The sequence below is a fragment of the Marmota monax genome, unplaced genomic scaffold, assembly GCF_021218885.2.
Source record: "Marmota monax isolate L192 unplaced genomic scaffold, Marmota_monax_Labrador192_F-V1.1 WCK01_AAM20220418_F8-fsc00001, whole genome shotgun sequence".
Classification (NCBI taxonomy): domain Eukaryota; kingdom Metazoa; phylum Chordata; class Mammalia; order Rodentia; family Sciuridae; genus Marmota; species Marmota monax.
Window position 1 is genome coordinate 349,522 of NW_026693777.1, and position 25,424 is coordinate 374,945.

The following is a 25,424-nucleotide window of genomic DNA, read 5'->3' on the forward strand; positions in this document are numbered from 1 at the left end:
CTTCCAGAAAGGCTGGACTACGCCGAGTGATGACGTCTCCTCATTGGGCGGAAGGTTCGGTGGCAGTCGTCGGTCTTCCAGCTGGTGGGAATTGGCGTCGCGGTGTTGGGCTCTTAGACCCTAGTTTATGCAGTTCGAGGAGTTGGGTTGTGGGATCGTATCTTTCTGTCTGCTCCCACCTTTCCTGGGTTGCCATTCACGGCCTGGGGCCTCGAGGAGGACTCCCCGGCCCTTAGGGCCACGGCGTTAGCAGTGCTTTTTGCGGTAAGTGTGTGCTTTTTCCCTTCTGCAGACTACAGAGGGACAGGTAGGGCTATCTCCAACCCTGTTGAGTGGTCGAGAGACTTCAGAGGGAGTGACCTTCTCTCGCCACTAGCTGTCGTGTCACGGAGGCTGATGTGCTCTGGCTTTTTATCTAGTGTCCTCCAGTAGAAATTTAGTAAAACGTGCTGAGACCCTTTAAGTTGGCTTCAGATTTACCTGGGCCAATAAGATGAAAGTATGTGTAGGTTTGACTTTAGTGTTTGCTTTCTTGAGCAAGAATTTAGATGTGGCTACTTCCCCCAAAACCTTTGGATGTGTACCGGATTTTATTTTCCTTTGTATTTGTAGCGCTTAAGACTTTGTCCTGCATCTAGTAGACATAAGATACTGTGCCATTTGACACTATTGACCATCCATTTTTTTGAAACTCCTCTATTGGTTTTCTTGATGCCATGTTTACTTGATTCTTTCATACGCTTAGTTCGACGGAATATTTACTTGTTCTTAAATTTAGGGATACAGAAATGAATTACACAAACCCTGCTATTGAGAAGCTAATAGTACAGGAAAAGAGGCATTTAAGTGTACATTATATCAAGATGAATAAAGAGGGTTGGGGTTGTAGCTCAAGGTAGAGCACTTGCCTAGCACGTGTGAGACACTGAGTTTGATGTGCCTTTGGGGGAGGGGAAAGGAATTAGTAAACGCTTCTATCCCTTTGGTTTATTTTACCCTTAGTTAACTCTTAAGAGTAAACATCTTATTGGCCCAGGTAAATCTGAAGCCAACTTAAAGGGTCCCAGCACGCTTTACTAAATTTCTACTGGAGGACACTAGATTAAAAAGCCAGAGCACAACTCTCTTTTTAGTTGCTATAAATGCTATAAGCCATGGTTTTCCACAGTCTTACCTTGAGAGTTCTCATCTTCATCTATGACTTCTGTGACATCATCATTATGCAATCATTTCCAAACCTTTTCTTTAGCTTCCATCTCATGAAAATTCTGTACTTTCTGCAGACTCAATAGGTCAAAAACCTATTGAGTCTATCTTCCTTTTTTCACTATGATGTGTATTATAAAAAGTCTATAAAAGAAGTGATTCTCAGAGTTTTTGAGTTTTTTACCCCTTGTTAATTAAGTTTTGTTATATGAATGTTCAGTTTAGAAAAGGATAAGCTGAACAGATGCAGTGGCACATACCTGCAATCCCAGCTACTTGGGAGGTTGAGGCAGAAGGATCACAAGTTCAAGACCAGCTTCAGCAACTTAGGGACACTCTGTTTCAAAAAAAAAAAAAATGAAAGGGGCTGGGATGCAGCTCAGTGGTAAAGTGCCCTGATAGCACAAAAAAAGGTAAGCTGGATGGGGTGGCATGTGCTGCACCTATATTCCCAACTACTTTATAGGCTGAGGCAGGTGGTCTGAGTTGGAGAGGAGCCTGAGCAAGTAGTGATGCTGTCTCAAAATAACAAAACAAGGGTAATAAGGACTGGGGTTGTGGCTCAGTGGCAGAGTGCTTGTCTAGTACATGTGAGGCACTGGGTTCAATCCTCAGCACCACATAAAAATAAAAAAACAAAATAAAGATATTGTGTCCATGTATAACTAAAAAAACATTTAAAAAAGGTAATAAAATGAATGCTTAATGAATGAATATAAAACTTAAGTGAATATCAAATTAAATAGTAGATCATTACAAATAACCCTTACGGCTTTTGCACCTTTTCTCTATTGAGTGTTCTTTTTAACTTTCAAACCAGCTTCTCCTTCTGCTTTCCATTTTTTGGTTAATGGCATCACTAGCCATCTTTTCTCCTTCACCTTCTACTGGCATTTGGTCATGAGTTTCTGTAGATTCAGCTTCATAGGTTAGTTCTTGATTCTAGCACCTTCTCGCAATTTGCCTTATTTCCCCCTGGCTTATACTCACAAGTTTTACTAGGTTTCTGGAGTATGGCTAGTGTTTGTAGTCTTCCAATTCTAGAGTTTTTCTTCCTTAGATATATTTGTTACATTGTTTCTAAAGATATGTTTTTATATTGTTATTATTATTATTTTGAGACAGGGTCTTGTTATATTGCTCAGGTTGGCCTTGAATTCCTGGGCTTAATTGATCCTCTGCCTCATCCTCCTCAGCGGCTGGGACAAATACCACTAGCCTAAAGATATTTTTAAGTGATGAAAAAAAAATCCATTCCCATATTTCCTTTGAGGAGTGTTTCTTAATGCAGTGATTGGTAACACTGGCATTTCAGGGTAGACAGTAAAGTTTTTCAAAATATAAATGCCTTGTTTTGCTTTCCTAATCAAGAATTTAGGTAAGGCTGTTTCTCCAAAGATCTCTTTCTTAGTTACCATCCCATCCCTAAGGATTCTCACTGAGCATTTACTTTTTAGCCTTTGTTTAAGTGTAATTGAAATAGACCATTGCTTGAGCATATGCCTCTTATACCTCCTCCTCTTTCAATTACCTTCTCTTTTATTACCTTTTTTTACTAATTGAACTTTTATATACTTTTTTCTGTCCTTCAATTATGAAGAGTTGTGTAGTGTTATTTTTAATATTAAAATAAGCTTTAAAATTTGAAAACCAATTATTTTAATTAAAGAGATTTTTTTTATATTTCCTGCCATGATTGAATATAACCTTTGGTGCAAAATTAAGGGAGGGGAGTTTGTGGTAATTGATAAGGGAGTTGTCAACTTCTGAAATTGCCAAGGGAGTCTTCTTTGTATTAAACTGATGTTGATTTATTGATTTGAAGTTAGAACTTTTCTCATACTGGGACAATTTCTGCAGCATAAAAGGCCTACAGTCTATCTCCAATTACAAAAGAAAAAAAAAAAAAAGGTCTTAGTGTGGTGGTGTGCATTGTGGTGGTATGCAAGTGTAGTTCCAGCTACTCAGGAGGCCAAGGCAGGAAGATTGCCTTGAGCCTAGGAGGTTAAAGCCAGTATGGTCATCATACTGAGACCCCCATCTTAAAAAAAAAAAAAAAATATATATATATATATATATCTTAATCCTTAATAAAAAATTGGATATTATACAAATAGATAAGATGATAAAAAATTTCAAGTTACTTGTTGAATGACATCCGGGCACTTGTAATTGGCAGTAAATGTTAAGTATTCCAGAGATGACAAATGATATTTATGTTTTATTAAAACAAAGTGCTTATATTGTACAGTTCACCTAAAGTATACATTTTGAAGATTTTAGTGTATTTACAGTTGTGCAAGCATTATATAACGAATTTTAGAACGTTTCGTCACCCCATGAAGAAACCCCATATGCATTAACAGTACTCTCTATTTTATTTCATTTCCTGAACTCTAAGCAACTATTTATCTACTCTTTGTTTCTATAGATTTGCCTATTCTGAACATTTTTAAAATATATTTTTAGTTGTAGATGGACATATTCCATTATTTATTTATTTATTTTAAAATATTTATTTATCTATTTATTTATTAGTTGTAGTTGGACACAATACCTTGTTTTATTCATTTTTATGTGGTGCTGAGGGTTGAACCCAGGGCCCTGAATGTGCTAGGCAAGCGCTCTACCACTGAGCCACAACCCCAGCCCCTATTTTATTTATTTTTATGTGGTGCTGAGGATAGAACTCAGTGCCTCCTACGTGCTAGGTAAGCACTCTGCCATTGAGATACAACCCCAGCCCCTGATTATTTTGTATAAATGAAATATAGTTTTTCGTGACTGACTTCTTTCTTTTAGCACATTTTCAAGATTCATACATGTTGTATGTATGCATACTGCATTTCTTTTTGTTGCCTATTGATATTCCATTCTTTGGATCCTATTTTGAAACAAGGTCTTGCTAAGTCATTGAGGTTAGCCTAAAACTTGCAATCCTATTGTCTCAGCCTCCTGAGTAGTGATTAAAGGTGTGCACCACTGCGCCCAACTGTTTCCACTTTTTGACTATTATGAATAATGCTGCTAAGACCATTCACGTAAAAAGTTTTTATTTGGATGTGTATTCCTTTCTCTTGGATATGGATATAGGAGTGCTGTGTTTAACATTTTGAGGAATTGCCAAGTGTTTCTTAAAAGACTGTACCACTTTGCCATGAGCAGTGTATGAAGGTTCTGATTTCTCTACATCCGTGCCTACATGTGTTTTGTTTTTTTGATTATAGCTGTCCTGGCTGGGCGGCTGTGGCGCACGCCTGTAATCCCAGCGGCTGGGGAGGCTGAGACAAGAGAATTGCGAATTCAAAGCCAGTCTCAGCATCATTGAAGTGCTTAGCAACTCAGTGAGAACCTGTTTCTAAATAAAATACAAAATAGGGCTGGAGAAATAGCTCAGTGGTTGAGTGTCCCTGAGTTCAATCCTCAGTACCCCTGCCACAGGAAAAAAAAAAAAAAGATATAGCTATCCTAGTAAGTATAAAATGATATCTTATAATTTTGATTTATGATTCCTTGATAAGGGTAGTGTTCTGTTTTAGATATTTTTTTGAGTTTATTTTTTGTGGTCCTGTTTTTCACAAAATGAACTGTAATATATAATTCCTGTATATATTTTGTAGTGTGCTTTTTTCATTAAAGCATATTTTAGCACTATCAAGCATATTTTAGAAAAGAACTTCTCTCGTTTCTGCTTCCTTCTCTGCTTCTCCCCAAACCATAATTTTGTGAAAACTTACCTAAATTATGTGCCTAGAAAATAAAATCTGTAGGGATATACAGCATATTATTATGTTGTTACCAGGGATGGGAGTGGATAGGATTAGAGGAATTAAATTTTCTATATTATGTTGCTGTTAATATTTGAATTTTTACAATGAACATGAATCCTCTTATAATTATAAAACATAAAGGTGAATTATTTCCTTGGAGGAATAAGTAGATTTAACTTTTATCAGGTAAAATTCTGATAGGTGCTGTGGGCATGTGTGAATGTACTACAGTGACTTCCACCTTCATGTATACATATATGTATACATATAAGGCACTAATATGTAAAATCAATAAATAGATGGGGGGAGAGCCACTGGAGAGAAGAAGGGGAAGCAGGGGGAAGGAAGGAAGGGAGAGGTACTGAGGACTGAAATGGGCAAATTATATTCCATGATGTATGATTATGTCAAAACAAACCCCATATTAGCAACAATGCACTAATAAAAACATAAAAATTACCTACAGCTATATTTTTCACTAAATTTTCTTTTCTGTGGTTCTAGACTCTGAATACATATAATTTGTAGAATTTTTAAAATACTTTTATTTTTATAGTCAGGTAAACAAATATTGGTTATAAGCTTTTGACTAGTTTAGAGAAATATACTATGTAGAAGAATGTTTATGAAAATAATTTATATATTTAATTCCTGAGTCTTAAATTGATTTTAAAAGTTAGTTTTTCTCAAGGGATTAGAAGAACTTAAGGGTTTTGTTGTGATAGGATTTGAAATTTCTAAACATTTGTGTCTGTATGGTCTCAGATCCGGCAAGGTTCTGGCAAGATATATTTATAATTGTTTATGTAGAGAAAGGTGGCTTTTTTGACATTGTAACTCTTATTGAATGACAACTAGGTACTAAATGTAAAATTGGCGCTAAAATCTTTTACTAAATATAAAAGACTCCAGTGGTTCCTCCATAATGGGACAGGCACTTTAGTAGGCAGTTCAAAAATTTCTAGCTTACACTTTGGATGATACAGGGAGAGCTACTTGATATCATTCAAGAAAGAATAGAAGTAAATACTTAATATTCTAGGCACCCTCAGACAGTTTTATACATACTATCTCATTTAGTCCTCACAACAGCTGTGCAGGGTAAACTACCTTGATAATGGTATTATCTCCATTTGCAGGTGAGGAAAGTGAGGCTCAGAGAGATTAAGTAACTTGCCCAAAGTAACACAGCCATTATGTAACAGAGCTGGGATTTGAAACCAAGTCTGTCAGACTCCAAAGCCCATGCTCTTTCCAGTACTTCACATTGAGCAGGTAAGTAGGATACTTGGCCGTGAGATTGCCTTACTTAGGGAATCCCAGACTTGAGCCTGTTTCTGTCATTGACTCACTCCTAGTCAGCCTCCTATTAGAAGAATCTGTGACTTGGGCCAAGATCAGTACTTGTACAATACTGATCATAGTGGTACTTTTCAGCTCTTTCTGGACATGGCAGTTACTCTTCCATGAAGAAGGTGCAGTGGTGCTTGCCTATCCCAAGCGACTCAAGAGGCTGAGGCAGGAGGATCACAGGTTTGAGGCCAGCATTAGCAACGTAAGTGAGGTCCTAAGTAACTTAGTGAGACCTTGTCTCAAAATAAAAAGGGGTGGGGATGCATCTCTATGGAAAAGCACCCTGGGTTCAATCCCCAGTACTCTGCCCAAAAAAGAAAAAAAATTCAAAATATGATTTTTTTCTTTTATAACATAGCAGCAAAATTTGTCCCTTGAATTTGCCACCAGGGTATTTGACCCTATTGGTTAAAGCATTATTTATATTCTGGAACTTTAGGCTGTGTAACTAAAGGCTATAGAGAATCATATTGGATTTTTTGGTAGGGAGATGACTGTTCTGTTTCTTAAACTGCTTATTTCAAAATTGTTAAGAGGGTGGAATGAGATAATAGGTTTTAAATCCTAAGAAGTACTATATAGTAATTACTTGCTATTCTAAAATCCCCAATTTAAATCCATTTTTTGTGTGAAATTCTAGCATTAAAAATTTATAGGTAACATCTATAAATTTTTTTAATTAGCCAAGAGAATTTTGAATGAGTTTTTGAGTTGTAAATTGCTCCAACTATTTAGTTTTAGATATTAACAACAACAAAAAAGTATTTTGCTTTTAGTGTGCATTTTAGAACAAGGAATAGTTAATTTTTAAGTATCTTATTGGAAATGCATGGAGGAAATTTTGAAAAGTTATAATAAATAATGACAAATGACTATTAAATGTACAATGTCAGTTGCTTAGATCATTGAATGTCTTTTGACTTGTTATCTGTATTAGTGTATTTTAGTGGCCTTTAAGAGTTATTTGTAAGGCTGGGGTTGTGGCTCAGTGGTAGAGTGCTCACCTAGCATGTGTGAGACGCATTGGGTTCGATCCTCAGAACCATGTAAAAAATAATTTAAAAAGAGTTATTTGTAATGCTTTTCATAACTTTGGTCCCTAGTCTTGCTCTTTCCCAATTACATTAAATATTTCATTCATTCATAAAGTTCATTGTCATTAAGGATTGAGGATAGGTAAAGCAGTGAGATCACAGGAGACAGCAAAAGAGTCAAAAATTCCTGCCTCATGCAGCTTACATTTCAGTAGGGGGACTATAGACCACACGTAATATAAATAAATCATATATAAGTTGATAATAGGAAAAATAAAGGGAGGAGGAGTTACAGTTTAAATAAGTGATTAGATCAGAAAGAGCCTGCCAGCTAGTACTACAACCCTAAGGTGAAAATAGCCACAGCAAAGTGGTATGATTAAAGTGAAAGGTGTGTATGTACATATTTGAGGATGCCTTACAGTTCATTTTGAGGACTTTACCTTTGTATGCAATGGGAAATTATTGAAATTTTAAGCAGAATTAAAGTTTAGACACTAGACTTTTCAGAAACATATCTTTGGTAGTTGTGGAGAAAACACTGGGTGAAAGATATTATTAGGTATTCTTATTCTATTGAAGTGTGCAGGTTTTTATAATGAGAAGTATTTTAAAATATTCTGCTAAATGTCACAAAGAAATTTTTTAGTTTGAAAGAGACATTTAATATGGATAGTTAGCCAGGTTCAGTGGCTCATGCCTTTAATCCCAGCTACTTGGGAGGCTGAGGCAGGAGATTTGCAAGTTCCAGGCCAGCTTCTGCAATTTAGCAAGACCCTGCTTCCAAAAAGGGTGGGGGAAGCATCTGGGGATATAGCTTTGTGGTGAAGCACCCCCTAGGTTCAATCTCTAGTTTAAAAAAAAAAGGAAAAAGAAAAAAGTAATAATATGGGCAGTTAGCTTTTTTAAATGGTGATCTTTTATGACATGATCTCCAAAGAAGTTAATTGTGGTGTCATCAATAGGATTATATTACTCCTGGTAACAGTGGTAAAGGAGATGAATTGAAACATCTGATCTTATTTCTTCCATTAAGAATATTTACTTAAGAATTGATTATTACATAGATTAATGAATATGGTATAAGAAATAAATGCTGGATTTTCCCATGAAGTAGAATTCCTTTCAGTTTAAACAACCATGTAATTATAAAATGGGGTAAGCATATTTTTTTTTCAATTTCATGAAGTGTTGATGGGAATTGTTTTTAATTTCTAAATTACTTAAGTTTTGAGTGGAAGTGTAATGTATAATTCAGAGCTCAGTCTGGGATATCTCTTTGCTATGTTAGGCTCTAGAGTGCATTTTCCCTTCCTGTCTCTTGACTTGCCTCACCTATCTACTCTCTGTGGTGAATGAGTCAGCTATTTTATTCCAATTTTAATCTGCTATTCCCTCTGTTGATGACATCAAGTATGAATAATCTTAGTTCACTAAATTAGACTAGATTATCTTCCAAGGTTTACCAAAACAATTGTTTTGAACACTTAATGTTTTTATTAATATTGCTTATATTGGACAATTGACATCTTGTAAATGTGGGTTTCACAGCCTTGTTTTACAACCTTAATTTCCTATATAGCCTTCTGTCCTGACCAGAATATTTTTACTGTCCCCCAAATAAAGCTCAGTAATCATTAAGCAGAATGCAAATATGTTCCAGACTCCCAGGTCTTCATTTCTGGTTATGCCATTCCATGCTTCTCAAATTCCCTTTTGTTCCCCCTCTCTGTTTATCCAAATCTACCTGTATTTCAGTACCAAATTCCAGTAAACCCTTAGACTAAAATGTTTTTTCTTCTTTTGGATTTTTATAGAGTTGATCATTCACAGTTCACCTTAGTCTCTGTTGCTAGTTTCGAGCCATTACTTCACTGTAATTTGCCAGGGTTCTCTAGAGAAACGGAACCAATAGGTGCTGTGTGTTGGTGGGAGGCGGGGGTGAGGTGGAGTGGTGGTGATAATAGATGTTATAGGGAATTGGCTCAGGCAATTTTGGAAGCTGAGAAGTCCCAAGATCTGCAGGATGAGTTGGCAAGCTGGAGACCTAGGAGGGCCAAATATGTATTTCTAGTCCAAAGGCTAGCAGGCTTGAGATCTAGAAGGGCCAGTGTTTCATTTTGAAGACAGGAAAAAGCTGATATCCTAATTTGTAGTGAGGAGAAATTCTCTCTTAGTATTTATTTTGTTCTTCATTCATGTGCCTTGTCTTACCATCTAGCATCTTGAAGGCAGGAAGTACAATTCATATTTGCTCTTTTACCATCTGTAAGTTCTTACATTCTTACATGTAGTAGATATATCTGTATACTTTATAAGATGATGATGTTTTACAACTGGAAAGGATGTTTGAGGTTATTTTAGAGTGGGGGAATAAGGAACAGCTTTAAAATGGGAAGAGGGATAATAATATATCTTTTTCCTTGGGATTGGAAGAATAAAATGAAATAATATAATTTACGTGGAATCCTTTAGTACATTGCCTGTCACATAGTTAATGGCTCAACAGTTGCTTTACTTTGTGCTAGAAAAGTTAAATGATAATTTAATTCTTTTGGCTTAGGAACAAGAATCAAAGTAGTTCAAAGACTTATAATTTGGGAAAATAGGCAGTATTTCTGGAGATTTCACTTCTTTTTCTTGCTCTTTTAATTTAAAAATGTACATAGTACATTTAGTTGTTCATATTCACAAGTATGTATTTAATTTGTGATCATGTCATTACTTCCTCAGATTGACATGTTAAATTTGCTGATTCATATCCAAGATTCTAATTAGATATTTAAACATAAGGCATCCTAACAAAGTGACATTTTGATTTTTTGAACATAAGTGTATTAAAGGTGTAGGTTGAAGCTATAGAAACTGAAATTACAGTAATTAAACATTTCAATATTTTAATTTGAACTTAAATATTATTCTTTAGAAGTTGTCAGTCATGGAGAAATAAAATTGCTTCTTTTTATTTCATATATTTTTATTTTTAGAGTTCCTCATAAGCACATCTTAAAGTCTTCAAGATGGTTCTAGCAGACCTTGGAAGAAAAATAACATCAGCATTACGCTCATTGAGCAATGCCACCATTATCAATGAAGAGGTATGTAAAACATTATGTGAGATATATATGATTGTGCATCTTCACTAGCATTGGGGAACTGGATTTTTATAATCTGTGTTTATATTTATTTTGATGTAGATTCAATGCTTGTAGATAAAAATTTATAGCCAAACCTAGTGCAGTGATTTGAGTCCTAGTGATTTGGGAGGTTGAATGAGGAGAATCACAAGTTTGAAACCAGCCTGTGCAACTTAGTGAGAACCCTGCCTCTAAATAAATAAATAAACTGGGCATGTAGCTCAGTGGTAAAATGCTCTTGGTTCAATCACCAATATTATAAAAAAACAGAAACAAACAAAAAACAACAAAAAACCCCTATAGCTTGATAATAGTAAATAGTATTTTTCATCAAGAAATCAATTGTCCTACTGTTGTTTCATCTTTCTATACAGAACTTAAACAAAAATGACCTTAACTTACATGTAAAAAAGAACATCTTTTGAAATTGACTTAAATTTGGAAATGTACTTTTGCTTTCCATCTTGATGTAGACCTAAAACTCTGCTTCTTTCTTCCTTCCTTCATCTTTCTTCCCACCTGGGATTGAACTCAGGAGCACTCAACCACTGAGCCACATCCTCAGGCCTATTTTGAATTTTATTTAGTGACAGGGTCTCACTGAGTTGCTTAGCACCTTGCTGTTGCTGAGGCTGGCTTTGAACTCTTGATTCTCCTTCTTCAGCCTCCCAAGCAGATGGGATTACAGGTGTCTACTGGGCTTGGCTATTCTGCTTCTTTCTTCTTTGCTTATGTATGTGCTTTTCTGATTTTTCTCAGTGACTTTTAATTAACATTTTTCTTACAAAAGGCTAGCATTTTTTTCTTGGTTTCTTTATTTTCTCTGAAATCCTTATTCACTTTTTTAGAGATTTTATAACTCCTTATAGCATGTCTGAAATACCTGTCTTCCTGGTTTTAATGTTTTAAGATACTATATTTTTTCTTTTTCTTTTTATCCTACTTATCTTTATGGCTTATTAATTGAAAAGAGATGATTATAGTCTACAAGTATACTTATTATTATGTAGTAATAATGGAAACAGTACTGAATTTCGTGTTAGAAGACCTTGATTAGAGTCCCACTTCAGCCATTTTTAGTAGCTGTGCAATGTGAATTTGGGTACATCAACTTTCATATTCCTTAATATATAAAATGGGAAAATAGCATTTACTTTACAAAATAATTTTAAAGACTATATGAGCTAATAGATTAAAAGTAAAGCCAGGTGCGATGGGGCACGCCTATAATCCCAGTGGCTTGGGAGGCTAAGGCAAAGGAGTGTGAGTTCAAAGCTATCCTTAGCAATTTAGCAACTCAGCAAGAACCTGTCTCTACATAAAATTTAAAAAGCTCTGGGGATATGGTTTAGTGGTTAAGTGCCCCTGGGTTAAATCCTGAATACCAGAAAAACCAAAAAAACAAAAACCAAAAAAACTTTCTAAATAGGTTAAGGGGTGCATGCCTGTAATTCCAGTGACTCAGGAGGCTGAGGCAGGAGGATTGCCAAGTTTGAGGCCAGCCTCAACAACTTAGTAAGACCCTTTTTCAAAATTAAGAAAAAATAAAAAGACGTGGAGATATAGGTCAATGGTAAAGTGCCCCTGGGTTTGATCCCTAATACTTAAGAAAGTATCTTTATATTGTTATTTTTTTTTATCAACACTTTAGCAAAGTATTGGAAGTAAATAATTTTGAGACTATCTTAGAGATCACATAGTCCAGCCTCTCATTTAATAGAAACAGAAAGTTGGTTTTGAAACAGAAAGTAGGTTTCACATGTTTGTTTATTGGACAAACCAGAGTAGAATCCTGCCTGCCTGCTCCTCCAATTCCTATGTAGGGTTTTCTAATAATTTGTATTAAATAAATCATAACTTAAAGCATTATTTAGTCTTATAATCCAGAATAAATAAAACAATAGCTTTACAAACAGTTTTCCCTGTTGAAAATATTGTAGCCCTTATTCTCTTTTTATTAATAGTAAGAAAAAGGAAACCTGAGAATTGCTTGTTGGAAATGGAACAGCATCTATTTCTTGAATTAGCAGCTTTTCTGTTCCTGTATTATTTTGCTAGCAGGTTAATAGGGAAAAATCCCCCTAATGAAAAATCAAGTCCAGTTTTATCAGACCCCTTTAATGAAGAAAAGAAAAACTTGATAACCCCCTATAGGGCAAATTAAGTGAAGGGAAGGAGAGAATTCATTCAGGAAGTATTTAAGGCCCTCATTTTTTCAGACAGGTTTGCTGGTACCAAGGATAAAATAGTGTGTAAATAAGATTAAAATTCCTTTGCTTGTGGAGCTTATATTCTGTTTTATAAGTGTGTGTGTGTGTGTGTGTGTGTGTGTGTGTGTGTATATATGTGTATGGCTAAACTTCATTTTAAGATGTTATAGTTTATGATCTCTTAAATACAGTGCCTCATAATTCTGCAGATGTATGGTGATAGTGAATTATTAGAGGAGGATAATTTCCTTTGCAATTTTATTCCTCTTATCTGAGTGGAAATAGTTAGACTGGGTAATTTTGTTCTATCACATTTTCCTCTATGATAGTCCATTTAAGAAAAGCAAATTTTGTGAATATATGCCACTATTTATCATTATCAGAGCTCTTCAGTGACACACACACACAAAAACACATAAATGGCAACATCTGTTGTATAGAAACTTCCTTTAGCTTGAATATTGTTTATATTGTTCATGACTTTAATATAGGATAAAATTATGGTGATTAAATATTTGGTATGTAGAACTAAATGGGGTTATCTTATTTTGACAAAAGGATTGGACATTCAATAGTATTTTCTCTCCAAAACTAACTGAAAAACTTTCTCTTGCTGGTGGCAAATGTTTGTAATGAAGATCACAAATTGAAGTACAGCCTAAACAACTTAATAAGACTGTCTCAAAATTAAAAAATTAAAAGGCCTAGCATGTAGCTCAGTGGTAAAATGCCCTGGGTTTAATCCCCAGTATTTCCCCTGCCACAAAAAAAAATCTTTCCTCTAATAGTGTGGTGTTATCTTTATTTGGCTATAGTGACATAGGATAACTGATTAACTATTGTTTTTATGTATTTGAAATGGTACACTGAGTGCTTTAAAATTTTATTTATTTATTTTCAGGTATTAAATGCTATGCTAAAAGAAGTATGTACAGCATTATTAGAAGCGGATGTTAATATTAAACTAGTGAAGCAACTAAGAGAAAATGTTAAGTAAGTTGAATTGGTTAGATATAAAACAGATAAAACTAAGTATAGTTTACTGGGATGGGGAGCAATTGGAAAGGTTGGCTTTTTAAAAGCTTTATTATGAAACATGTCTGCTAAATGGCACTGGAATAGTATAGAGCTTATTTGTTAGAAAACTGCATGGACATATGTTTTCATAATGATGGTTCAAAGAACAAAGCATGGGCTGGGATATAGCTCTGTTGGTAGAGTGCTTGCTTTGCATGCATAAGGCCCTGGGTTCAATCCCCAGCACAACAAAAACAAAATAAAAAAAAGAAAAAGCCATGTGTAACTTTCATTTTAATTATAGTCTTTTTTATTTTGTTATTCCTTTACTTGGATGTATTCATATTTATTTGGATATATAAGATATTTTAATATAAAAGCCTTTGAACAATTCAGATTCTTTATAGAAAAGTGGTGCGATTTTATATTCTTCAGGGTTAAGATGACATTAACCAAGCTTATTCATTATTGGTGAATATTATTCTCTTTGGTTCTCCTTTATATGATATCTTTGTTCATATTTGATTGAAGGAGTAATGTGTGTGGTTTGGTTATTGTGTTCATTGGAGGAGGCATGGACTGGGCAGGACCCATGGAACAATTTAGGCACCTACATTAACTGCTTGAATTCTAGCCCTTATCATGCTTAGCACATCTCTTTTTTCTGCTTTGTCCAGCCTGGGAGTAAACTTAGAATTCGTAGTATTTAAGCATTTAGCATTAGAGGAAGTTGTTAGTCATGTTTTCTCTTATAAGGATGTATAAAATCATAAGCTGCAAGATAAATAAGTAGTATTTTGTAGTCCTTTGAGAGCAAATTAATATTTATACTTTTAACTGAAAGCCTTGCATCTAATACTTTATGGTATAGTTCTTGATGGTGTAGTCTATAGTAATTATATGCATTTTAGTTAGAAAACTATTAAGATGAATGATTGAATATTCTTAAATTCTGTGAGATAGAAGATTTTTTTAGAATGCCTTATCTGACTTTTCTCTTTGCTGTCCCAAACACCATCATCATGAAGGTCTGCTATTGATCTTGAAGAAATGGCATCTGGTCTTAACAAAAGGAAAATGATTCAACATGCTGTCTTTAAAGAACTCGTGAAGGTAAAATTCTGTCAAGACTGCTATGTTTCTTTAGACTCAGTGGGTAAAAGCATGCTAGCACTATAAATGAATACTATTTCAGAATTTTCTATTAAAATTTTATGGAATCATCTATGTTAAAATATTAACTGGCTGGGTGTGGTGGGGCATACCTCTAATCTCAGTGGCTCAGGAGCCCGAGGCAGGAGGATTGTGAGTTCAAAGCCAGCCTCAGCAACTTAGCAAGGCTCTAAGCAAGACCCTGTCTCTAAATAAAATATAAAACAAGCTGGGGATGTGGTTCAGGGATTAAGTGCCCGTGGTTCAATCCCTGGTACCACACACACACACACACAAAAAAAAAAAAAACCTGAAAAATTACTAACTTTTCTAAGGTGGTCTATTTTTATTATAGACTTTACTAAGTACAGAATTCTGAGTATATATTTTAAAAAGCTAGTATTGTGATCTTAGCTGCTTGGGTCGCTGAGTCAGGATTGCAAGTTTGAGGCCAGCCTTGGCAATTTAGTGAAACTCTGTTGAAAAATGAAAAGTTGCTGGAGATGTAGCACAGTGGTAGGGTGCCCCTGGATGTAATCCCCAATTCTGGGGTTTGGTTCAGGAGGGAAGCCAAAGTTGAGTTGCAAAGAGTAACACTTCACTACAGACTAATTGATAGAAGAGCCTAAGTGTCTTTTAATATCAAGTATTGTCTAGGATGGTCCTAGTCTTGTGTACGAAAGTCATACCAGAAGGTATACTTTTCTATACTGTTCTTCATGAAAATAATTCCCTTTGAAAAGATAAGTTTCTCAGCTCTTAGATTATGAGCAATTTTGAATTAGTGAAAAAATTTTTTTTCAAGTCGTAAATATATCCTTTTAACTATAGCTTGCCTTAGAGCTGTTATTGCTGCTACTGTTACACAAATTATGGTGAAAATTTTAGAGCTTTGAAAAAATGTGTGTCTATTAGTGGGTAAAAAAGGAACTGTAAAATAGTTTTTTGTGTTTTTTTTCCTTAGAGCAGTAGATGTCTGCTAGTGGTTTACTGTTTTATTCTTCAATATATATGAATATTTTCATTTACTCTTTTGGTACCAATGCTGATAGGTATTTTGGAAAAGTCCTGTTATCTCGGATGGCTGTGTCATTCAGTTTGATCCACTTGCTTTATTAATTAAAAGAGAGAAAGAAAGTCAGGATTAAAAGAGTTAAAGAATTTGTTCACTTCATATTAATTTACAGTTGAAGCAAAATTTACAATCTCTTTGATGAGTTAAGGAAGTAACACCAAACTATACTATTAGTCATTGTAGTCTTTACTACCAAATACTTGGAGTAAAAAAAGAAAGTGCTTTTTCACTTAAGAATATCCTTGCTGAAATAATAGAAATTATTAATTGTATTAAATATTGATCCTTGACTATAAATGTATTTTTAAAAATATTTTTAGTTGTAGATGGACACAATGTCTTTATTTTTTAATGTGTTGTTGAGATGAACTCACACATGCTAGGCAAGCGCTCTACCAGCCCTGTAGATATATTTTTTAAGATTTTGTGTGATGAAATGGAAAGTATGCATGAAATCCTGCTGTCGCATACTGAAATTTCATTATTCTCTTTATGAAAGCATGTTTTTACATAAATGAATAGTAGACATATATAGTTATTCACACATAGGTATTTGACATACATTTTTTCTAAAGTGTAGTAAACTTGTGACTTTAAGGAAGTAACTAACAAAATATGGCTAGTAATGAAATTTGAGCTTTCATACATAAACTAGGAACTTGTATCTTTACCCTGAGTTTGATAGTACTTACTCTTCTGAGAAAACCAGTGTTGACATTAATGAAGTTTTTGACATTATACAGTGAAATGTGTCAATAATGAAAGATTTATGTAACTCAGGGAACCAGTATTTCAATGAACAATGTTACAAATCATGTACTAGTATAAGACCTACGCAAAGTGCAAGATAAAATAATAGATTTTAATGTAACAGTATGAAAGTTTACATGATTTCAGATTCCAGATTGCAGCTAACCCTTACAAACTGCTGTGATTATAAAGGAGTTCTCAGACAGAAAAGTTGAAGACTTTTGTTCTAAAAGGTGGGAGGAAGAGAAGTGTAGATTTATAAATAATTATTCAGTAAAATATATGTTCCAAATAAGGAGTCCATAGAGAGCTGAATGATTCTCTATACCTCTGCCAAGAGGTATAGAGAATCATTCAGCATCACCATACTGAAAGGATCTAGGTAGAACTGGAAAGGATTTATGTTTTTTTTTGAATTTTTTTTTTAGTTGTAGATTGACACAATATTTTTATTTTGTTTATTTTTATGTGGTGCTGAGGATTGAACCCAGTGCCTCACATATGCTAGGTGAGCACTCTACCACTGAGCCACAACCCCAGCCTGGATTTATGTTTTAAGATAGATTCTGCCCTTTTTAAAAGTTTGTGCAAGGCCAAGTTGATGCCTGGGAAAGGAATAAGAACATACTTTTTTTTTTTTTTTTCTCTTTGAAATAAAGGTATAATAAGGATTATATAACCTTGTAGTGTGCTGTTTTTAAGTCCTTTGAGTTATAGAGCAAGGAGAGAGATAGCTGGGTCAAATGGTGGTTTCATTCCAAGTTTTCCAAGGAATCTCCATACTGCTTTCCATATTGGCTGCACCAATTTGCAGTCCCACCAGCAATGTATTAGTGTGCCTTTTTCCTCACATCTTCGCCAACAATTATTGTATGCATAATAGCTGCCATTCTGACTGGAGTGAGATGAAATCTTAGAGTGTTTTGATTTGCATTTTTCTAATTGCTAGTGATGATAAACAGTTTTTCATGTATTTGTTGACCGATGGTACATCATATTCTGAGAAGTGTCTCTCAGGTTCTTGGCCCATTTATTGATTGGGTTATTTGTTGTTTTTTTTTTTTTTTTTGGTGTTTAGAAGGATTATATAACTTTGATGATATTGTTTAAGATGGGCTTAGCTGACTTTCTCCTAAAGATTTAGGCATTGTGGACCTCATGGTCTCTATTGTAACTATTGAGTTCTGCTTTTGAAACACAAAAGTAGTAAATAATGGACATAGCTTTGTCCCATTAGAACTTTATTTATTCATTTGCCAACCTCTGGTCTAGGACATGAACTAGTACTGTGGATTTATCATTATATAGAGATAAGTATTTTAAGCTCCAAACGACTGACTCCTAATTAGATTATTTTGAATGAACTTAAATGCATCACGCTTGTTAGCTTAAGGACTTTTCTTCCATATATGACCTTTCCTTTTCCAATGATTCATTATAACATTGGTGATTATTTTTTATTAGCCTTCTGTATGTAATAACTTGGTAAAAGATCTTTGGCGTTGGAGAACTTAACATTTGACAGAAAGTCTTTGACATGTTATTTGTAATTTTGCTTTATATAAATATTTGTCAAGGTGTACACAGGAACTCTCTAATATGTCAGCCTCTCCTTATTGAGAATGTGTCATGTGACTAGTCTAAACTGAGATCAGCTTTATGTATAAAATACACACTAGATTTGAAAAACAGTATGGGAAAGGAAATGTAAATTATCCCCTTAAATAGATATAGATTACATGTTGAAATGATGAAATTTTGATTATATTTAGGTTAAATAAAATATAAAAATTAGTTTTACTTTTTAATGTCACCCCTACAGAAATTTAAAAATTCACACGTGACCTGCACACATATTTTTGTATTATATTTCTGCAGTGGTGATTTACTCCTTTGGGTCAAACGTGGTCTCATATTTTACTTCATACTTGAGCTTGTTCTAAAAAACATTTTGAGATTCTTACCTCTGTATTGGTTTGGTAGTAAAAGCTTGATTATGACTTCATAATACATGTTATATTCTTTAAAAAAAATTTTTTTTGTAGTTACAGATGGACAGAATGCCTTTATTTTATTTATTTTTATATGGTGTTAAGGATGAACCCAGTGCCTTATACATGCTAGTCAAGCACTTTGCCACTGAGCTACAGCCCCAGCCCTCCAATGCATGTTATATTCTTAAATTTCATTCTTTATGTGTAAAGGGGAGTAGTAAAGTGATATTAGAAATATTATGGTGACTTTTATATGAAAATATCCTTACATTATTTACAAGTTCTAGGGAGAAGAATTTTGAATGTAAGCATATGTTAACTTGATTTTATTTTTATTTTATATTTGGTATGTAGCTTGTAGACCCTGGAGTTAAAGCATGGACGCCCACAAAAGGAAAACAGAATGTGATTATGTTTGTTGGATTGCAAGGGAGTGGTAAAACAACAACATGTTCAAAGGTAAATTACACTTTCTTTAACAAAAAAGTTCCTATAGAAGATATATTCGTATAAATCAAATTTTATGTGAAAGCCCAGCTATATAATGCTGCTTTACAATTTTGTGTTAGTTGCTATATCCATTATGTTTTTTCGATGATTTTTTGTAACATAAGGAGAAAGAATTCCATTGTCTCTCAGAACATTAGATTTATATATAACTATGCCAGCATTATTTTTTGATGGGAAAAAAAGAAGCATTCTGTCTTTTAAGGGCTTGAGTATATGATTTTTGAAGTGGAGAACAAGGGTAGTGTATACCTTATCTCCTATGACTTAAGACTCCCTTTTCAGTGTCCCATCCTATATAATATAGATCTTTACTTTGTATATCCTTATACTAACTTTTAATTCATTATACTACCCCTTACTTTATAGAATTGGGTGCCTAAGTGTTGTTATCAGATTTTTTTTTTTTTTTTTTTTTTTTGTCACAGGCTGCAACCATGCTATATTTAGGGAGGAAAAAGGAGGATTTTTTTAGAGGATTATATTATTATTGGATTTTTTAAAAAAGTAAATTAACATTAATAGTAAATATTTTTTTCCCTTTGCAAATGGTAAGTAGTTAACATTTTTAAAAGTATTTTTTAGTTGTAGATGGACACAATACCTTTATTTTATTTATTTATTTTTATGGGGTGCTGAGGATTCAACCCAGAGCCTCACTCGTGCTAGGCAAGCACACTCTACCACTGAGCTAAAGCCCCAGCCCAGTAGTTAACATTTTTAATGAAGACTGATTGCTGCTTTTTCATTTTATATCCTTTGAATGCAACTATATGACAATTAGAATTTAAACTGTTCTTAGCAAATTTGTAGTACTCAAAAATCTTTAATAATATTATATTCAGGAGAATTATAAGCAGTTTAACTTTAATCATTAGATGAATGAATATAAGTAGAAGAAATTCTGTGTAATTTGTTATGTCTTATGAAATTACATTTTTTAATTCTTCTTTTCCCAGTTAGCATATTATTACCAGAGGAAAGGTTGGAAGACCTGTTTGATATGTGCAGACACATTTAGAGCAGGTACTGGGTTAAAATTTAAAAACTGTTTTGTGTAATCTTTATTTTCAAGTTTGAGGATTAATTTACTCTTTTATTTTTTAGGGGCTTTTGACCAACTAAAACAGAATGCTACCAAAGCAAGAATTCCATTCTATGGAAGGTAGGTTACTATTTTTTTTTTTTTTTTTAATACTCATACCTCATCTTGTCTAACTTTTTCATTTAAAAATATTTAGGACTGGAATCAAAGCTCAGTAGTAGAGTACTTGCTTATGGTGTATAAGGCCCAAGGTTCAATCCCCAGCACCACAATTAAAACAAAATACAAAATATTTAGCATATCATTTTCAAACATTTGTGTTTGGTTATCCTGAAATGGTTTCTCACTAAGAAACCATTAAAATGGTTATAATCTCAGATTATCTCAGGTAGAGATTCTGATCGTTGCTATTTCTCACTTTATATAGTGTTCAGTTAGGTAGTCAGTACATGTTAGTATGATTAAAAAATGGAGTCTAGATTGAATTTAGGACTTATTTAGGAGACTTCTTAATTTTTTTCATTGAATAATTTCAAACAGACTAAAGAGGATTGTTAGAAGTGAGTGTGGAGGTACACATCTGTAATCCTAGGTACTTTTTGGGAGGCTGAGGCAGGAGGATCACAAATTCAAGGCCAGCCTCAGAAATTTAGGGAGAACCCTTTGCCTCATAATTAAAAATAAAAAAGGTCATTAGCTTAGTGGTAGAATGCCTTTGGGCTCAGCTCCCAGTACCTCAAAAAAGTAAAAAGAATAAAGGTCAGCCTTTTTTTTTAAAACACAAAAACCCATTTCATCTGAATACAGTGATGTATACCTATAATCCCAGCTACTCTAGAGGCTGAGGTAGGATTGCAAGTGCTAGGACAGCCTGGGAAATTCATGAGACCCTGACTCAAAATAAACTAAAAAAGTAGAGCATTAAAAAAAAAAAAAAAAGGTAGAGCATTTGCCTAGCATGCTCAAGGAACTGGGTTTAATTCCCATTACCACACACACACCCTTCAGTCACACATATCTTCTTAGTAAGGGTATTCCTCCCTAAATTTGTTATTGATTGATTGATTGCAGTACTGGAAATTGAACCCAGAGGGTATCTACCACAGAGCTACATCCTTAGTGCTTATTTATATTTTTTGAGACAGGGTCTCACTAAGTTGCTGAGGTTGGCCTTGAATTTATATCCTCTTGTCTCAGCCTCCTGAGTCAGATTACAGTGTGTACTGTCACACACTGTAGCTCTGATTTTATTGTTCTTAATTTAGACGAAATCAGTTTTTTAAAACCTTACATATATTTTCTTTTGACAGTACTAGTCTGTATAATGGTTGCCATGAATCAGAAGAATCCATGTTAAAATGTGATTTCAGTAATTGATTTTCAAGTTGAAAAATACTTTTCCTCCCAGGATTATGAAAATATGGCGAAAAGGGATGAGATTAAATTCCTGTGGAGGATATTTTTCTTTTAACAAGCCAAAAGCCTAAATGATGGGCTGGGGATATAGCTCAGTTGGTAGAGTGCTTGCCTCGCATAAGGCCCTGGGTTTGATCCTCGGCACGGGAAAAAAAAAAAAAAAAAAGCCTAAGTGATTATATCATTTGACACAAATTTGACTTGTAAGAGCCTGTCTTAACATAGTTTCACAGAAACATTTATGTACTATTCTTGTTGGCTATGTTTTTAATAACAAGAAGTTGGAAGCCAGGTGTTGTGGTTTCATACCTGTAGTCCTAGCAACTCAGGAGGCTGAGGCAGAAAGATTGCAAGTTTGAGGCCAGCCTCAGCAACTTAGTGAGAAGCCCTAAGCAACTTTGTAAGATCTTGACTCAAAAGCAAAACCAAAAAACAAAAAGGGGAGTCTTGGGATGCAACTCAGTGGTAAAGCACCTCTGAGTTTAATCAGTATCAAAAAAAAAAAAAAAAAGGGAGCTGGAAAAATCTCAGTTGTTCAACAGTAGGGCATTTATTTATTTAATAAATGAAAGCATAGCTATCTCATGGTGTATTTTGGATAACCTAAAAATTATGTTTTACAAGAAAGTTTAATGGTTTTATGAAATGGCTACAGAAGGGTGTTAAATAGAAAAGCAAGTATGAAATACTTTGTAACATGAGTTCAATTATTAAAGAAGATATTAGCCAGCCTGGTGGCATATGCTGTAATCCCACTGACTTGGGAGGGTGAGGCAGGAGGATTGTGAGTTCACAGCCAGCCTCAGCAAAAGCAAGGCACTAAGTAACTCAGTAAGACCCTGTCTCTAAACAAAATACAAAATAGGGCTGGAGCTGTGGCTCAGTGGTCGAGTTCCCCTGAGTTCAATCCCCAGTATCAAAAAAAAAAAAAAAAAGAAGATGACATAAAAATTTTTAAGGAAACAGCTCATTGAGAAAAGGCATGCAATCATACAGGCTTTGTAGTTGACAAGTTGGATGAGTGCTTCATGCTGCTCTAAGAAGATTTCTGTGTTTAATACTTAATAGAAATTTAATTTGCTAAATTGAAATTGTGATCACTTTGACTTTTTCAGAATATATTAAAGATTGACTACCAGTTTCCAAATCAGTAGTATTTGGAAGTTTTACTCTTGTGATTGTTAAATCATTTGTTGATATTAAATAGCTATACAGAAATGGATCCTGTTATCATTGCTTCTGAAGGAGTAGAGAAGTTCAAAAATGAAAATTTTGAAATTATTATTGTTGATACAAGTGGCCGCCACAAACAAGAAGATTCATTGTTTGAAGAAATGCTTCAAGTTGCTAATGCTATAGTAAGTAATTTTCCATGGAACACCATTTAAAGGACTTTTTAGTTAATTTAAAAACCTAATTGAATTTATGGTCAATACAAATAACTCCTTGACTATAATCAAATTCCAAGTAATTTCTTTCTGTTTTTGGGCACCTTAATCTGTGTGATAATGACTTTATCTCATCATTTTTCTTCTCTAGTATAGAAAAATAAAGAAAAATTAAAGAATTAACCTTTAATATATATTGCATTTCCTTTCTATAAGTTATTTAAATTCAATTAGAAATGATATTTTAGGTGAAGTTTGAAATTTTTTAAAAATGAAAATACATGTTAAGGGCTGGGTATGTGGCTCAGGCGGTAGCGCGCTCGCCTGGCGTGCGTGCGGCTCAGGTTCGATCCTCAGCACCACATACAAACAAAGATGTTATGTCCGCCGAAAATTAAAAAATAAATATTGAAATTCTCTCTCTCTCAAAAAAAAAAAATGAAAATACACGTTAAAATGATTAATCACCATTTAATGTTTTTAAATTGTGATAGAAATAATGGAAATAACTCAAGGAGAAGTGGCATTTTATAGATCCTTGTAGCATATAGTAGGAATTGGTTTTTGCCATTGGATTGTTGGAATTCTTTGCTAACTAGTAGTTAGTGCTGATATGTTTCTTTTTAACTCTGTTATTTTGACCACGTTGAACAGATCTAAGGGAAGGAGTCTATTTTATTCATTTGATTTCAGTATACACTCTTCATGTTATAAATTTTTTGGTTTTTTTTTTTTTTTTTTTGGTATTTCTTTGCCTAGAATGCCGTTCTTCAGATCTTCTTTGTTTAGGCCTCACCTCAAACATTAACCTTTAGAAAGGCTTTTTCTGACTGCCCTACCTAAGGATGCCTACCATATCATATCTCCCTTATACCATAAGGATGATTTTCTTATCTGCCTCTTTGTCTTCAGAACCCAGATGCTACCCTAATTTATATACTCTCTCAACAAATATTCATTGCTTGAATAACTATTTATAGTAGATATTCTATAGTTTTTAATGATGAAATTTGCTTGAGATCAGTAAAAATATTTTTCTTTTCTATTTAAACTTTCTAGCAACCTGATAATATTGTTTATGTGATGGATGCCTCCATTGGTCAGGCTTGTGAAGCCCAAGCTAAGGCTTTTAAAGATAAAGTAGATGTAGCCTCAGTAATAGTGACAAAACTTGATGGTCATGCAAAAGGAGGTGGTGCACTCAGTGCGTAAGTATCATTTATACCTTTCCATGTGTTCAGCTTAGGTGATATGTATTTGTGTGTGTGTGTGTGTGTGTGTGTTTTAGTCAGGTTTTTGGTCACGTGATCCAAAGAACTGATAAGAACAGTGTAGATGAGGAAGTTTATTTTGTCTCACACTTTTAGAGATTCAGTCCATTATTGGCCAACTCCATAGCTCTGGGCCCAAGGTGAGGTAGAGCATAATGGCAGAATAGTATGATGGAGGAAAGCAATTCAGGACATGACAACCAGGAAACAGAACTCGGCTCACTATGGACAAAAAAATAAACCCCAAAGGACGCCCCCAGTGACCTACTTCCTCCAGCCACACCCTATCTGCCTATAGTTACTATCCAATTAATCCATATCAATGGATTCATCCACTGATTAGGTTATACATAATTTAATCTTTTCACCTCTGAAAATTCTTGTGTTGTCTCATACATGAGCTTTTGGGGGACCCTTCTACTAAACCATAACACTGTATTTATGAATTTATTTATATTTTAAAATATATTCTAATTGTGGACCTAATATGGTCTATAAGAGAAATTTAAATAGAAACAGAATTTTGGAATCTCTTAGATATAGTTTTGTTTTAACTAGTAAAAAGAAGTTTGAATGTTTGGACTTTTCTACTTGGCTTTGATAATCTGAAAATTTGTTTTCTTTTTTGAGCTTATTTTATATTTTTTCTGTGCAGAGTTGCTGCCACAAAAAGTCCAATTATTTTCATTGGCACAGGGGAACACATAGATGACTTTGAGCCTTTTAAAACACAACCTTTCATCAGCAAACTTCTGGGTACGTATAGTCATGGGGATATAAAAGAATCTATGAGAAATAATACTTCTTTAGAACGGATTAGGATTTTAATATTGTCTTCCCTGACCAGTTTCAGAAAATCATTTCCTGCTGTAACTTACCTTCTTCACCTGTAAAACAAGGGTGATATTTATCTACTTCTTGTGGCTACAGTGGTAAAGTGAGATTAGGTGTAAAGTTCTTTTGGCAAAGTTTTAGAGTACAATATAAAAATATGTAGTTGTTGTAATGTTAAAAAAAATAACATCTGAAGGTGACATAATTAGAAAGCATGGAATTTGGAGTTAAGCCCCACCCAGAATCCCTGCTGTGACTCCTCTTT

General features: G+C 34.1%; 1 protein-coding gene across 5 annotated transcripts in view; it reads left to right on the forward strand.

The window, feature by feature from the left end:
- The first annotated feature begins 8 nt into the window (after positions 1-8).
- Positions 9-25,424, forward strand: part of LOC124104411 (signal recognition particle subunit SRP54) — a 65,801-nt gene continuing 40,385 nt past the window's right edge. Inside the window, exons 1-12 of one of the 5 annotated variants that reach the window (XM_046461362.2) lie at positions 13-264; positions 6,116-6,251; positions 6,414-6,531; positions 10,351-10,461; positions 13,612-13,703; positions 14,756-14,840; positions 19,053-19,157; positions 20,165-20,231; positions 20,313-20,370; positions 22,874-23,024; positions 24,114-24,262; positions 24,981-25,081. In XM_046461362.2, coding sequence (XP_046317318.1) covers positions 10,384-10,461; positions 13,612-13,703; positions 14,756-14,840; positions 19,053-19,157; positions 20,165-20,231; positions 20,313-20,370; positions 22,874-23,024; positions 24,114-24,262; positions 24,981-25,081 — 886 coding nt within the window. In that variant the 5' untranslated portion in view covers positions 13-264; positions 6,116-6,251; positions 6,414-6,531; positions 10,351-10,383. Of the gene's footprint in view, positions 265-6,115; positions 6,252-6,413; positions 6,532-10,350; positions 10,462-13,611; positions 13,704-14,755; positions 14,841-19,052; positions 19,158-20,164; positions 20,232-20,312; positions 20,371-22,873; positions 23,025-24,113; positions 24,263-24,980; positions 25,082-25,424 lie in introns of all 5 variants that reach the window. The other 4 variants (XM_046461364.2, XM_046461363.2, XM_058584464.1 and 1 more) reach the window with 4 other exon arrangements.